We start from the raw sequence: 15,679 nt of genomic DNA, 5'->3' as shown, positions 1-15,679 counted from the left end.
AAAAAAAAAAAAAAAAAAGAATAGGTACTCTTGCTCACTTTTGGTTGCTATTTGTATGGAATATTTTTCAACCCTTTTATCTTGAGTCTATAGGACTTTTTATAAGTTAAATGGGTTTCTTAGAGACAGCAGAGACAGTTGGGTTGTGGTTTCTTTTATCCATTCTATCAATATTTACCTTTTAAGTGGGACATTTAGACCATTTACATTCAAAGTTAATGTTCATAAGTGAGATACTCTTCCAGTCATTATGTTGATTGTTACCTGGTTGCTTTGTATTCTCTCTTGTGTTACTGTTTTATAAGAGCTGTGAGTTTTTATTTTCTAGTGTTTTTACACTGGTGAATATTGACCATTCTTTTCAGTATTTAGAGCACTTCTGAGCATTTCTTGTAGGGCAGGTCTAGTGGTGACAAATTCCCTTAGCATTTAACTTGTATGGGAAAGATTTTATTTCTCTTTCATTTATGAAACTTGGTTTTTCAGTATACAAAACTCTTGGCTGACAGTTATTCTGTTTCAGAAGACTATAGAGATGGAACTGCAATCCCTCTGGCTTGTAAGGTCTCTATTGAAAAGTCTGCTGTTAGTCTGATGAGTTTTCCTTTATAACTTACTAGACACTTTCATCTTGTAGCTTGTAGGATTTTTCTACTTCACTTTGGCTTTGTCCAGACTGATGACTATGTGACTTGGTGGTATCCTATTTACAATGAATCTTGCAGGAGTTCATGGACCTTCTTGTATCTGGATGTTTAAATCTCTAGCAAAACCAGGGACATTTTCCTCTATTATTCCTTCAAATAAGTTTTCCATGCTTTTGCTTTTTCTTCTTCTCCTTCAGGGATAACTATGATTCTTATGTTTGGGCATTTTAGATAATTCCATATTTCTCTAAGACTTTGTTCATTTCTCTTGATTTTTTTTCTTTATTTTTGAATGACTGGGTTAATTCAAAAGCCTTGTCTTCAAACTGAAATTCTTTCTTCTGCTTGATTTAGTCTGTCCTTAAGACTTTCCACTGTATTTTGAAATTCTCTAAATAAGTCTTTCATTTTCAGAAGTTCTATTATGTTTTTTGTTAATATATCTCTCTTGAGTGAATTTTCATTCATGTCCTGAATTATTATTAGTAGTAGTAGTAGTATTAGTTTCTTTGTGTTGGTTTTCAACATTCTCATCAATCCCATTGAGCTTGCTTGCAATCTGTATTTTGAATCCCATATGTGACATTTCAAAAATTTCCTTTTGCCTAGAGTCCATTGTTGGAGAGCTAGAGTGACCCTTTGGGGATGTCAAAAGAGCTTGTTTTTTCATATTGCCAGAACTCTTATGCTGCTTCCTTCTCATCTGGAACCTCTTCCCTCAGCTCAAAGCAGATAGTTTTGCAGTTCATTTGTTCTCTGCTGGGAACTCTGCACCTCAGTGTAGAGAGGAGAGGTGCACTGCCTTTCAGTTGATGCAGGTGGGTACCCACTATGGTGTTGCTGGCCATTTGGGTCAGTTGGACCTTATACCCCAAGGAGAGTGTTCAGGTGCCAGCAGCAGTGGACTACATTGGGTAATATCCAGTTTGCAGGCCCTTGGATAGTATACTTGAGTTCTGGGGAACCAGAGGGAGATTGGGCTGGCAAACTTGCCCTCAAGCCTCCTCAGTGAGTTCAGGAACTGGCCATTATAGTGAGGGGCATGGTGATCTCCTGTTCCAGAAGAATGCAAAGGCAGAAGAAGGGCGGATGCATTGTGATCCTGCAACAGAAGGGATAGGACTCTTATGACAAGATGGAGAGGCAGGCAACTATGGGATTCACAATCCACTCACACCTCCTTCTCTCAGCAGTGAAAGTGGTCTCTGCCCACAAAAGCACCCAGCTTACCAGCTCTCACCCTGACCCAGCTGAAGCAGCTCAACCTACTGTGTGCAGGGCTACCAGACTGGCTATGGGCTGTGACTAAAATGCCCCAGTGGGATAAGTGTGGTTGTGCCAAAAACTTGCCTCCAGGGAGAGGGTTGGTTTCTCCGAGAAGAGGCGGGCAACTTGGAGGGAGGACTGTTAACTTCACCTTTTCTCAGTGGAAGTGGTTGCTTTTGTCATTGGGGTGCAGAAAAGCACTTGCTGTGGCTTTTTAGAGGGAAAGGAGTGAGGCCAAAGCTCCGTGGAATCCTGGGTGTTATGGGTGCTCTGTCAGAAGCAGGGCAGCCTCCCCCAAGTACCCTGTCTTAATCATCTCCTGTGGAACCCTCCCTGGTCCCAAGCCAAAAGAGCCACAGTTGCCTCAGCAGCAGTGGGTAGGGGAGAGGAGGAGGAGGAGAAGGCCCAGAATGATGGAGAGCTGGTGCCCTGGTCCTCTTTGTCCTAAGGGGTGCTCTGGCATGTTGCAGACTCCTCTCAGCTAGAAGCAGCCCACCCTGAACGTCTGGGAGACCCACAGTTTCCCCAGGATTCCCTGGTCCCCCAAGGCTACTGTGGTCCTGGTGTGTGTTGAGGGGTGTGGGGTGTGGATGCAGAGATATAGAGACCCAGGTGCTGAGACAGCTGCAAAAGCACTGCCTATCAGTGAAGGGAGGGAAATGAGCTGCTCCCTCCATGTAGAACCCGTGCACAGTGAGCAGAGTACTATTGGGGGTGTCCTCTCATGCAAGCCTAGAACTGGCCATCCTGCAGCTCACCACCTGCACCAGTAGCTCATGCTTGAGAGCAGAGGCAGCTATGTCCACAGCATTGGGTGGTTAGAGGAGGGGAGGTCCCCATCTCCACGCCCCTTCCTGGGCTGAGCAGCTTTAAACTCCCAAAATGGCACCTTGGGCCTGTGACCCTAGAGGTTGGGGCATCTTCCAGGTAAACACCATGGGCAAGATGTTGGGTGGAGTGTGGTCGTTCCCATCTCAATCTCCCTGCAGCTTGTAGCAAGGAATTGGGAATTGTCCTAGGAGTAGATAGGAGCGCTTGGGCTCCCCTATCTCTCTTCAGCTGGGAGGGGCTGCATCACCTGGAATTTAGCCTGAAGGTGGGATACAGCCCAGTTTCAACCTCCCAAACTAGTGCCCTGGACCTGTGACCAGAGAAGCAGGACCCTTCTCAGACAGGCTGTACTGGTAGGAAACTGTGGGGAGTGCAGTTTGTGAGAGGCTCAATCCTACAGCAGCAAGCACTGCCCTAGATATGTGCTGGAAAGGCGGGTTTCTCTGTCCCTCCCCAACCTGGCAGAGGAGACAGCCATGTCAAGTCCAAATCCAGCCCGAGGGCAGGGCATAGCCCAGTGTCAAACCCTCAAAGTGGCACCTTAGATCTATGACCAGAAAGGCTGGGGCCCCACCAAACAGACAGCATGGACGAGAAACTGTGGAAAATGCTATCTGCTCGTATCTCAGTCTCAAAAGCAGCCCACAGCAGGGCAGTGGAGACCTTACCAGGGGTACATGGTAGATAGGAGCACTTGGGCTCCTCAGTCCCTCCTTGGAGCCACTCAGGGGCTGCAGGCACACTTGCAATTTGCCAGTGTCTAGGCTCTCAGAATGATGCCCGGCTCAAGCTGGTCTAAGCTCTCATGCTTGCGTGATTCCATTGAATTCCCCTTTTGGGACAACATCTCTGTGCAATCTCCAAGTAGCTCCCTATGTTAGGCCCGAGACTTGTGTAGGTTGGGGGAGCTCATTTGTAGACAAGATTGTAAAAGCACATTTTGGAGAGTGGAGCCCTGGGGGCTTCTCTCTTACTGTTTCACTGTATGCAGAAGCTTCTCCCAGATATTAGCTGGCCCCAGGCCAGGCACATTGCCCTGAACCCTCTCCTTGCCCACTTTTGGTGCTTTTGGTCACTTCCCTGGTGAGTGCTAGTGTTCTCTCTTAGACAATCTGTTCAAATGTGAGAATCTGCTTACTCTTCTGGTGCTTCTCTATGGAGGAAGCACATACTACCTGTGTCTAGTCAGCCATCTTGATCCTTCTCCCTTCACTTATGATACTGGCAAAAAACAAAACAAAACGGAGGTGATCGATACTGTATTTTGATCATAGGAGTGCAGGGAGGCAGTAAATGTCAGGCGTTTGCTAATGTAATTTGTTGTATTCTTGATATACGTAAGCACAGCCTCTACTGGGGCCTATATAGCACTGTCTATCTGAACTCCGTATTTATTGAACCAAAAGTCCACTTCTGGGAATTTATCTGACAGATAAGATTGTGTTTGTGAGTGATGATCTATGTAAAAAGTAATTTCTTATACTACTGATTAAGGTTTCACAAGGTTAGAAACTATACAAATGTTCACTGATGGGAAACTTCCATACAAGGAAAAACCACATAGCTGTGAAAGAAAACAGATAATTCTCTCTATACTAATACGGAAAGATCTCCAAGATACACTCTACACAGAGAGAGCAAGAATTCATAATAGTGTGTATGGAGTGCTATCTTTAGTGTAAATAAGAGGCAAAATAAGAATATATTTTTACTTACATTTTTTACATTTAACAAGCAATTACTTAACACTCACTATATGTCAGGCACTTTATAAGCATTAATTCAATCCTTCTAACCTCAGGCACTATCATTACCCCATTTTACACATTAGGGCACTAGGAACACAGATTAAAGAATTAGTCCAGGGTCACACTGCTGATCAACACTGGAGCCCACATTAGAACTCAGGCCCTCTGGCACCAAAGTTCATGTTCTTAACCATTGTAGTAAGCTGACTAACGAGAAGCTAATAAACAGAGGGAGGAAGCACTGGGTGGGTGGGAGACTTTTTTATATATGTATTTTTTTAACCATATAAATTTATTATCTACTGAAAAATTAAATGAGAAAAAATATGTGTGACTGTGCTCAAGTCACTTACTTTCCATGGGAGAGGCAGACATTTCGAGAGAAGTAATGGTAGCAGGTTGTAGAAGGGCTTACCAAAGTCTTATCCAAAGTTGTCTGAGACTTTAGGAAGAGAAAGATTGTTTAGCCTCATGAGACAGGTTCCATGGCCCCCGCCCTGGGGGAGCAGCTAAAGCTCGAGGTGCTGCGGGCTGGGAAGACAGAGCCACAGCGCCCCCGACCCACAGACTGTCCCTTTGCAGACCCCTTCTTCAGGAGTGCCCAGCCCTGGATCGCCACCCTGGCAGGGACCCTGCCCATCTCGCTGTTGCTTCTCACAGTGGCTAGTTACTTCTTGTGGCAACAGCAGGAGAAAAAAATGACTCTGTTGAGGGAGAAAGAGAGAGAGCAAGAGATGAGAGAATTGGCACAGAGCACAACGGAGCAGGAACGAAGCACAAGAGGTATCTGACCCTGGGAGGGAATCTAAGCCCCTGGGTTATAGGCCTGAGCCCAGAGACCTCACCCACATCCCCACCTTGGCACTGGGTGGTTTTTAAGGTTTGTTATTCAGAAAATCCTCTTTCCTGTAACACTTCATTATTTTTTCTGCTTATTTTCCAGAGATGCTCGAGGAAGAACTCAGTAAGTTCCTATTTCCCCAGACACTCAGGGATGTCTTCCTATCCCTGCGTTACATACCTTGATGACTCTTCCTTGTTTATTCCGTTTCAGAGTGGAGAAAAATCCAGTACATGGCTCGTGAGTGGCTCTGACACTTTCTCTGAATTCAAACCTATGACTCTCTTTACTTGGATATTTTCCAATCCTTAATTCTTTGCCCAGGGTTGGGAAATGATCCTAGATAACTTTGACCAGGAAAAGGAAATCATCATGGTATGCCAAGTCATAATCAAAAAAAAGAAAAAGGGAAAAAGCAAAAAGGAAAATAAGTGCGTTTCACTGGAGTGACACCAAGAAGAGTCTCTCTCTCTCTTTCTCTCTCTCTCTCAATGAGAAAACAGGCCATCAGTCACTGTCCATGAGAGGCCGCATACTCTTTAGCCCTGTAAGGCATTGCAGAATATCCATGGGTGCACTTGAAAAGGAAAGGGTAAAGGGAAGATGAAGTGCCTTCTCTGTGCCAGCAACTTCACAAGTTGCTTCACATCATCTATAAGTTGCTAAGAAGAAAAGAAGAATGGAAGATAATAAGGAACAAGAAAATCAGAAGTGAGACAGAAAGAAAAGTCTCTCATAAACAGGATGAGCTAGTGTAGCTCAGTTAGTACAGATAAATTACGACTGTTTTCAAAAATTAGTCTCTGAAATTTTTTAAGTTCCCCAGATTCTATTCAGAGGAGGATAGAAAACGATAGAGGTTGGGACAGATGAAACTTGTACACATATACATATACATATAGACATGGTGACACATACAACATGTATAGGAGTATGGCCACATATAAAATAGATCAGCTGGACCACATCAGGAAGTTCCTTACATAGTATCTGTGGTGTCACTGGCATTCAAGTGATGTCCCCTGAATTGATATAAAGGACGAGAGGGGAGGAGAAAATTGAACCTGCACAGGGAGAAAGGGTGGGGTGGTCAAAAAGAAGATTCCATGGGTGCAAAAACAGGGCAAAGGGGACAACTCAGGTACGGCAGAGTTCAAGTGACGTCTCTACTTTTCTTTCATTGTAGGTGGGGCGAAGTCTCCAGCCTATAATGGTGAGTGACGCTGATGCTCTCTGAGTTTCCTGGGACACGTGCCCTGAGCATTTCAGCCTTTTCTCTACTGTCACCCATTGACATTCTCACTTGGAGTAATCAGATCTAACCCAAAGGCTCATTTTCAGTGGGGGTTCCACTTCTGCTTTTTGGGAGCCTCTGAGAGAAGCCTGAGGCTGCTGGCACTCATGCACACCCCCTAGCAAACCCTGGCCATGCAGCCAGCAGCCCCTCATGACAAGGGGAACAGAGTCCACCATTTTGTAGAAGTTGCCACCCCTGATCCATCAGAGCCGCAGAGGAGGGAAGGTGGACAATGGAAGAGACTCTGAAGAAAAGGAGAGAGAAAAGACTGAGTGAGGAGAATGGGGTGGGGAAGAATAGAAATATTGACCTTTTTTTTTTTTTTTTATCTATGTCTCCTTCCTTTCAGAATGGAAAGTGGCCCTCTTCCAAGCTGGTGAGTAAATCACTGTATGTTCCCTAGGCCAACAACCTGAGGGACCATATCCCTTCCTCTTCTCCAACTTTTGAGGTTAAGAGAAGAAAAGTCTCCATGACAAGGAGACTTTTGGGTGGGCAACATGAGGTTCCAACTGCAAGCATGCCCATCTCCAGGACCCTGCCTGCTGAGAACATAGGGACCCAGGGAGAATTGCTGTCTTGGGCTTCCACAGACCTTCATGGGAAGGAAGAGGCATGAAGTGTGGAGCTGAGGAGCAGGAGACACAGACTGAAGAATATTGCAGGGACAGTGAGGATGGGAAATGCCAAGGAGAGAAGGCAATGCCTGCCCAGTCTTCATATGCCACCCACTGGCTCTGTGTGTGCTCAAAGGATTCAATGTGTCTGAGCTTTGGCCTCCACATTTTTAGATGACGATTGTAATTCCTATTTTGTAAGCATTGAGGTGAAGACTGAAGAAGGTAATGAATATGTATTGGAAAAAACCTAGCAAGAAGGAAACAGCATGTTCAAAATGGGTGTTTGAAGAAGGTTTAGAGAAAATAGGGTTAAGAGAAAGCAACAGGGGAAAGTGCATTGACTCAGGGGTCCCAACAGTGGGGATCTGTCTCCACCTCTAGACTTCAATATTAGGGGCAGGGGGCCTGTATGGGAACCCAGAGGACGCTGTAGCTGAAAGAGAGGGCTGCCTGAGAAGAGTCAGGCCTTCCTCAGAGCAACACCATCTGTTGCTGGCGGGAGGAAGCAGGGAAAATAAATGCTGTACTTCTCTCATCTCTCTCCCTCCAATCTTCTGCCAGGGCCTGCCATTGGCCTAACCCAACAGGAAACCAAAGGACATGGGAGCCCAGTGGCACTGTCCATAGAGGACAGAGTTCTGGGTCCCGGAACAGGGTGGAAAAACGTAAAGTGTGGAAAATGGGTTCGACGGGCATATAAAGCCCCTAACATAGACCCTAGCATGGAGCAGGCATGGCAGCCATTATAACTTCACATGTTGCCTTTGTGTCTGCCCTTGGATGAATAAATTACATTGTTGTCTTAGACAACACCAGGTTAGCATTTTCACATAAGGAAATGCTTCACATAAGGCTCAAAAATGTTCCATGGCTGGGACATGTGGAAAAATAGATTCAGAAAAGGAAAACTCATTCAACACATGAGTAGTAGAGTGCAGACTGAAAGTTAAATCTACGAGTATAAAGACAGTTTGGCACAGTCAAATTTGGGAAGGACACAAGAAAAAGGTAGTGAGAAGGAGGCCTGTTGCTTGCTGAGGCAGCATCAGGATATCAGGATATCAGGTTAGGCAGACTGCAACCCTCATTTCACCCTCCCCTCCCCATTGGACAAAACCCCGGGGCTTTCTCTCATGATGTTAATGAGAGTCACATTCAGGGAAGGCTGGGGACACCAGGCTCTGGACTCTGGCCGCCTGGGCAAGGCCCAAGCCTTATATGCTGAAGCTCTGAGGTCCAGGAAAATGGCTGACCCCACAGACAAATCGTGTAACTCTCTGCAGCGGATGTGACTCTGGATCCAGACTCGGCAAACCCCATCCTCCTTTTGTCTGAGGACCTGAGGAGTCTGCAGCGTGCAGAGGAGAAACAGGACCTTCCAGACATTCCTGAGAGATTTAATTGGCATCACTGTGTGCTTGGGCAAGAGAGCTTCACATCAGGGAGACATTACTGGGAGGTGGAGGTGGGGGACAGGCAAGAATGGCACATTGGAGTGTGTAGGAGGAATGTGGAGAGAAAAGGTTGGGTCAAAATGATACCTGAGAATGGATTCTGGACTATGGGACAGTCCGGTGAGAATAACTATCGGGCTCTGACTGAACCCAGGACCAAACTGACGCTTGCTGGACCGCCTGAAAGAGTGGGGGTTTTCTTGGACTATGAGACTGGGGAGGTCTCCTTCTACAATGCCATAGATGGATCTCATATTTACACCTTCCTGCGCACCTCCTTCTCTGGGCCTCTGTGTCCTGTTTTCAGAATTTTGACGTTGGAGCCCACTGCACTGACCATTTGCCCAGCACCAAAAGAAACGGAGGGACTGAGAATGCCAGGCTCTGTTCCTGACCTAGCTCCTGACCTTTCCCTGGAGACTCCAGTGACCTCAGGCTTAGCTAATGAAACTAGGGAGCCTCAGGGTGAAGTGACATGTCCCCTTCTCCCTGCCCAGTCTGGAGCTGAAAGTCTCCCCATCCACAGCAACCATCACAACCATAAAGCTACATGCACAGCCTGAAGCACTTTACTCATTCAATTATTCCATATGACAGTGGTTTGAGTTTGGCGCCACTTTATTGTCCCCTTTGTACAAGTAAGAACTCTACATAAAGTGAATTAGCTTTCCAAAGGTGACATGGCTAGCAAACGACACAGCTGGGATCCGAACAATAACTACCATTTACAGACTTAAAATACACTGGGTATATTTTAAATAAATGCACTAAGTGGATTTCACTCATTTAAGCCTCACAACACTCTGTGAGGTAGTCTCATTTTGCAGATGTGGCAGTTGATGTGGGACAAAATTCAGTAACTTCTGTAACTCATACAGTAAGTTGTGCAGCTGGAAGATGCTCCGCCTCGGTCCCTGACCACCTGCCCATTCTTGTTTTCCAGCCTCATTTTCCCCATGGGAAGGGACCATGTGCAGCCCTCAGATTCTCTTCCCAGAGCAGCCACAGGGCAGGGGTCCTTGTGGGTGGCTGTAGGGGCTACACCCCTCCTGAGTCCTTCACAGCTGATTGTCAGAGCCTTGCATCCGGCACTCTTGGGTTGGCTTTGCATGGTGTCTTGGTCTAGAGAATAAACTCACTATAACCATATCGCACAGGACTGAGGAAGGGACTAAAGGCCAAACTCTAAATTAACAATAGGGCAGCACAGGTGTGCCCACCCTATAAATGGGATAAGTGATCCTGGAACCAATATCAATCTTCCTATGCTCAACGTCTCTAGGAAGTGCGGTTAATAGCCTAAAGACTGTCAATGAAAAAAGAATTGGGGGGGAAGGAAGCTAGAAGAACATCAAGGGTATTTTTAATCCCAGTGTAGAATCCATCTCCAGGAATGGGGTATATTCACCGTGATCACTGGTGAATACTAAACCACCATTCCTTTCAACTGATGGATACTAAGAAAAAACTGCTCTTACTTATCATCTCTGTTATTGTTCACCACTGTATCCCCTCTACCTGGTGTGCGGTTGTCAAGTTTTATGTGTACAATAAAATTGTTAATAATCCTCACCGTTTTCAGTTTGGCTTTTTCTAGGCTCTCACAAGTCTGCTCAGCACAGTAGAGTAGCCTACACACCCTCTCTACCCATCACAGTTTCACAGTTTACCTCATTGCAACATTTGTACCAAATCTTAATTATTATAAGCTTTCTACCACTACAAGAAAGAATTATCACAAATTCAGAGACTTAAAACAAAACTCATTTATTATCACACAGATCTTTAGGTCAGAAGTCAGACATGGATCTCACTGAGCTAACATCTAGGTGTCTGCAGCCTGCATTCCATTCTGGAGGCGCGAGGGAAGGAGTTGTTTCCTTGCTTTTTCACATTGTTGGCAGATTTCAGGTCCTTGGAGTTTTAGAACTGAGGTCCTAGTTCCCTGCCGGTGGTCATAGCTGAGGGCTGTTCCAAGCTCTAGATACTTGGAACAGCCTGGCTCCTGGCTCCCTTCCTCCATCTCCAAAGCAGCAACAGCGGGCTGAGTCTTTCTCAATCTTTGAATTTTTCCTGGTTCTTCTATTGCATCTCTCTGACTCCTCTGCCTTCTACTTTTGTGTACTTGTGCCATTAGATTGAGTCTGCCCAGACAAGTTAGGATAATCTCTCTATTTTAAGGTCAATACCTTAATTCCATGTGCAAGGCCCATTTTGCCATGTAATATATCATATCTGCAAGTTTTACAGTGGCTATTGCTGGGAGGGTGGGAGCAGTGTTTAGCCTAGCAGTCATATTTGGGAAGTGTTCCCAGAAAACACAAGTGCAGAAATAAAGTGAGACAGAGAAGGGAGAAAGCCGGTTATGTAAGGAATGGTATAAAGAGTTCTTTAATGAGCTAGGAAGAGTGTGGACGACTTGGCTCAATCCCACCCAGGACTCTAAGAAACCATATGACATGATGGAATATACCAGAATCTTTCTAAGAGCTGGAAAGCTGGAGAAATTCGTCCATATCTTGCATCCTCCTTTGCTCGAATTGGTTGAAATTTGCTTCTGGGGAGTTAATTTTGCTGTAATTTGAGATTGGGCTGTGTATGTGCAAAAAATCCAACATCGCTGGTGATGGAGAAAGCCCTCAGGCAGAGGAGATGAGAGGCAGATACCTGAGGTAGGACATTGTGATCCACACAAGAAACTTCCTTCCTCATTTTTTGATGAGATAGGCCAAAAGAACATGGATATGGCATCAACAGCATCTGTTCTCAGGCCTCTGCTTTTGCGAATATAGTGAGTGCCTGTCAAGGTCTCTCTGTACCCCCTTCACCCCATTCATTCATCAGTAGTGACCTGCTGTCTTCCTACACATGTCCGCATCACACTGCCATGCTGCTTCACCACATGGACGGGATCTGGGATGGTCATGTGGCCCAGGCCAGGTCTCCTGTTAATTTTAATTGCTATGTTAAACAGCTTCATATGGTCAGCGTGCTAACTTTCTTGGAAGCTAAAGATTTCAGAATGACCCAGTGGCCAATCATCAAAGCTCGAATTCATAGTTTATTGCAAGACATTCACACACACAATCAAGCTAACATTCACGATGAAATTATTAAAGGCAGCAATGAGGGGGTAATGAAACACGGTGGAGGCTCGGAAGGCCACCCCACCAACACAGGAACTCAAATGAATCTGGACGTCTCTCTCAGGTGCCAACCAGAGGGGCAGTGGCCATTCCTCTTGGGCAGAGCTGTCCTGGCAGCAGCTACCAAAATCGGGAGGAGACTTTCAGAGTCTCAAGAACCCAGATTGTAAAAGCACTCTCATACATTGCCAGCCTCTTGCTGTTTTTACGATTCTCTGCAGGTGTGCTTATTATCCTTATAAGCCTTTGGGTCTTGGGCTGTACTGGGTCACAGCAGATCTTATCTCATCACCTTAGTCTATCACACATATATGGAAAAAAATCAACTTTACTATGAGCTCTGTACACATAGGTTTATCACTTTAAAGAAAAACAATTTTTCTCTGACCTCCATGTTCACATATGCTTATTACTTTGAGGGAAAACAAATGTGCTGTAGGCTTAATGCCACCTAATGTGACTGACTTCGTTTTGAGATATTAGGACCACAAATCATTATTACTAATGAGGCTACAGGACCTCCACGTAATATGTGACCAGTGACTCCTGTAGCAGGTGTGCATGGGAGCTGTGGGAAGGCATCTTCCACTCACAGTGAGGTCCCCAAGAGCAGAGAAAGGTGGACTGTGGAGACAGGAGAGCAAAGCAGATGAGAAGGCTTCAGGGTGGAAAGAGATTGATTCATTTTCTCATCTTTGGTTCCTTTGGGGTCCCAGTATCATTCCTACTGTGTGTCCTGTGAAATTTGTTCTCAAAATGAGGTAAATGTACTGGTTAATATTTATACAGTCCTGGAAGTTAGCAGCTTATGCAACTGTTGTACTATGTTCATTGATTCCACGAGTTAGGTATTTGGAATTGGAACAGGGCAGAGTAGGAATGGTTTTTCTGCATGTCAAAGTCTCTGGGCCTCCCCTGGAAGGACTTTATGTCTGGTGGTGACTCAAAGGGAGAGACACAGCCAAATTTTCTTTACAGATTGGAGTTTACTGCAAAGCAAAAGGGAATCATTCAGTGTTCAGTTGGGATCCTGTTTCCTCCAGGACTAGCACGTACACTAGATCCATGGAGAACTGTGCTAAAGTGACCCTTCCTCTGTGTTTATCCCTCCCATGACAGAGAATGATTGGGTCAGGTTGTCACTATCTAACGTGGCACACACAAGGAGGGCTTGGCTTCCTGCTAAGCTACCTCATTGCCCATGGACCATTCTTCTGCTCAGAACGCATGAGTTTCCCTCTGGTTCGCATCAGCTTGGCAGGGGTAGGGGCATAGTTTAGCAGGATGCCCTTGGCACAAGCTGCCTCAGGAACCCTGGGCCATATTTCTTCCAATAAAAAATCTGAAGCCAGATCTGAGCCTGGCTGGCCAGTCTCTTAGTCCCTCATAGCCACCTCTTCTGTCCCTTCCCAACAGCAGCCCAGTCCTAGGTGGTATGATCCAAGAATTACAATGCTTTGACTCCCATTAGCCACTCCACCCAGAATCTATTTTTAAGTATACTCCAGAAGCATTACGTGGTGGGTGAAGCTGTTATATGAGAAAGTGACAGTTCAGGGATCAGTACAGTGGAAAAGTCAGTTTTCTGGGCTTTCTTTAGCTTATTCTCATCAAAGATCTCCCTTTACAGAGCAAAGAAGGAACCTGCTTTGGTAGCTAATTCTGGGTGATTCCTTCAGTCCTCCTTCCCCGTCCATGAGCTTTGACCTTGAGTGGCTGTCATCTCTCTCTTGGTCTTGGTGCTGGATGAGTGTAGCAACCGGGTCATACTGTCGAGGGAATGACCTTACCCTGACCGTTTTCACTCATCCATTGAACAACCACTGAGTGAAGAGCTTAGGGCCAGGACCTGAAAAAAGAGAGGAATCACATCCTGCAGACATCTGTTCTGAGGAACAGATATTCCAGTCACTGGAAATATGCGATTGATACTTAAATAACAAGGGTGTAGACAGATTTTAGGAATAGTGAAAGCTTCGTGTGTCAGAACAGGCTGAGAATATTTCAGGCAAAAATATCCAGAGGTGTTCTTGGCAGAGATGACATGAAGGCTGGGCAGGATTTCAAGGGGCAGAAATGGAGGGAAAAATTCAGGTGAAGGGAATGGCATAGGAAAGGGAGTGCTGGCTACAGGGAGGGCACTAGTGTGACATAAGGCACCTGTGGAGCCATTGCTAGTGTATTACCTGTAAAGTTCTGAATTGAATCAGAAGGAAATCAGAGACCTCCAGAGGAAGCACTTGGGCACTTTAGGAGAATATTGGCAACTGTGGCTTCGGAAGTTTATTCTGGATGATATCTCTACAACGTGAGGACTAAAACAAAAGACCCTAATTCCTTTGACAAACAGACCCTCCTTTGGCAAAAAGACTCCAAAATCTTTATGTTCTCTCTGTCCATAAGGAGGCAAGAGGTTGGTCAAGTTCCATGTCTTGCCTTATTAATCATTACCAGACTTTCTCGAAGGCCAGATTGAAAGAACAAAAGACCAGAAGACCCTGGTTTAGGAGGTTTTAAAATATCTCAGCTTACTTCATGGGACCCCTGATGCCTTTCCTCCTGTTTTCTCAGTTAAGACAGGACAACTAGTTTCATTCTACAAAACATTGCTTCCTAATAATTGCCCACAGATATCCTACTGGTTTTGGTTGCTTTCCTGAGGCAGAGAGTGGCCCTGTGCCCTGTGTTTCAATATTTTACCTAGAGGATGTAATTATAATATATTTAACTGTTAAGTCTCCAACCCAAGGTGATCATGGGACTTGCTTTACCTATATGTAAATCTAATATCCATCTGTGTGTGTTTGGGGGGTCCTTCAGGAATTTTCATGGCTCCTCCTATAGCCTGTTAAATATGTATACTTGGCCAATCCCTTTAACATAAATTCCTGTCTTACCCCCTCCCTCCCTCCAAGGTCCAACTTTAGGCTTCTGCCGGAGGCTATGCTTCCCAGCCTGTCAGGATGGCCAACCAGCAGGTTGTGACCCTTTAAGAGAAATAAAGTCTCCTTTCCAAATTTATAAACTATGTGATTTTTTAAAAGTTAACACATAACAGGATGAGAGTCCGTGGGGGGCATGTTGGCAGAGAGCCCAATATGTGTGTGTGGAGTGGGGGAGGGGCGGGTTGGACCCAAGCAGACTATCTAGTTGGGTTCAGAGAGTAAAGGCCAACTAGAGTCTTTCTTCAGTTGTGTCTTCTGCCCACTAGGATGCCACCTCCCTGAGGGAAAGAGTTTTTAACTCTCACTCAGATTCTCAGCACATCTTACACAACAGTTCTTGAATGAATGACAAGGTTTTCATAAGAGATACTGCAATTGCTGTCTCACTTCCCTTCCAGCTCTGCTGATACCCGCCCCCTCCACCCTGGTCTGCTGCCAGCTAATGGCCTCCGCCCCCAACCTCCAAACCTAGCAACTTAAACGAAATTCCTCTGACTTTGGAAACAGAGATGCTTATGTTTACCTCTGCCCTTCCCTACCCCAACCTCTTCAAGCACAGGTCTACGGAGAACTCTCCTGGTTAGCAGCAACGCCACAAACCACGGAAAATCCCAAAACTTTGAAAAAAATGAAAAGAAAAAAAGCATCTTCCTTTCGAAAGGAAAAAGAAATAAAAAGACCCAATAATCTCCGAAGGTTATTTGCTGTTTGAATTTTTTTTTTTTTAAACTAGTTCCCTATATTCTACCTAGTAACTGGTGAGAAATAAGGCTCAGGGACACCATTGGCTGGCTGACCCACAGCTGCCCAATCCTGGGTTCGAAGCCATTCCTTGGAAATCTCAGGACTTTGCGGACCCACAGGAGACCGAATCTGAGGTTCCG

The 15,679-nt window shown here is 45.4% G+C and overlaps 1 protein-coding gene across 1 annotated transcript in view; it reads left to right on the top strand.

Moving 5' to 3' along the window:
* Positions 1-9,502, top strand: part of LOC105805660 (butyrophilin subfamily 3 member A1-like) — a 33,155-nt gene extending 23,653 nt beyond the window's left edge. The window contains 7 exon segments of the mRNA XM_012638584.1: positions 5,075-5,275; positions 5,436-5,456; positions 5,547-5,573; positions 6,520-6,546; positions 6,980-7,006; positions 8,534-9,213; positions 9,215-9,502. Coding sequence (XP_012494038.1) covers positions 5,075-5,275; positions 5,436-5,456; positions 5,547-5,573; positions 6,520-6,546; positions 6,980-7,006; positions 8,534-9,213; positions 9,215-9,298 — 1,067 coding nt within the window. The 3' untranslated portion in view covers positions 9,299-9,502.
* The last annotated feature ends 6,177 nt before the right edge of the window (positions 9,503-15,679 follow it).

The sequence above is a fragment of the Propithecus coquereli genome, unplaced genomic scaffold, assembly GCF_000956105.1.
Source record: "Propithecus coquereli isolate 6110/MARCELLA unplaced genomic scaffold, Pcoq_1.0 Scaffold131, whole genome shotgun sequence".
Lineage (NCBI taxonomy): Eukaryota > Metazoa > Chordata > Mammalia > Primates > Indriidae > Propithecus > Propithecus coquereli.
Note: the sequence above shows the minus strand (reverse complement) of the source record. Positions and strands in the feature narration are given on the sequence as shown.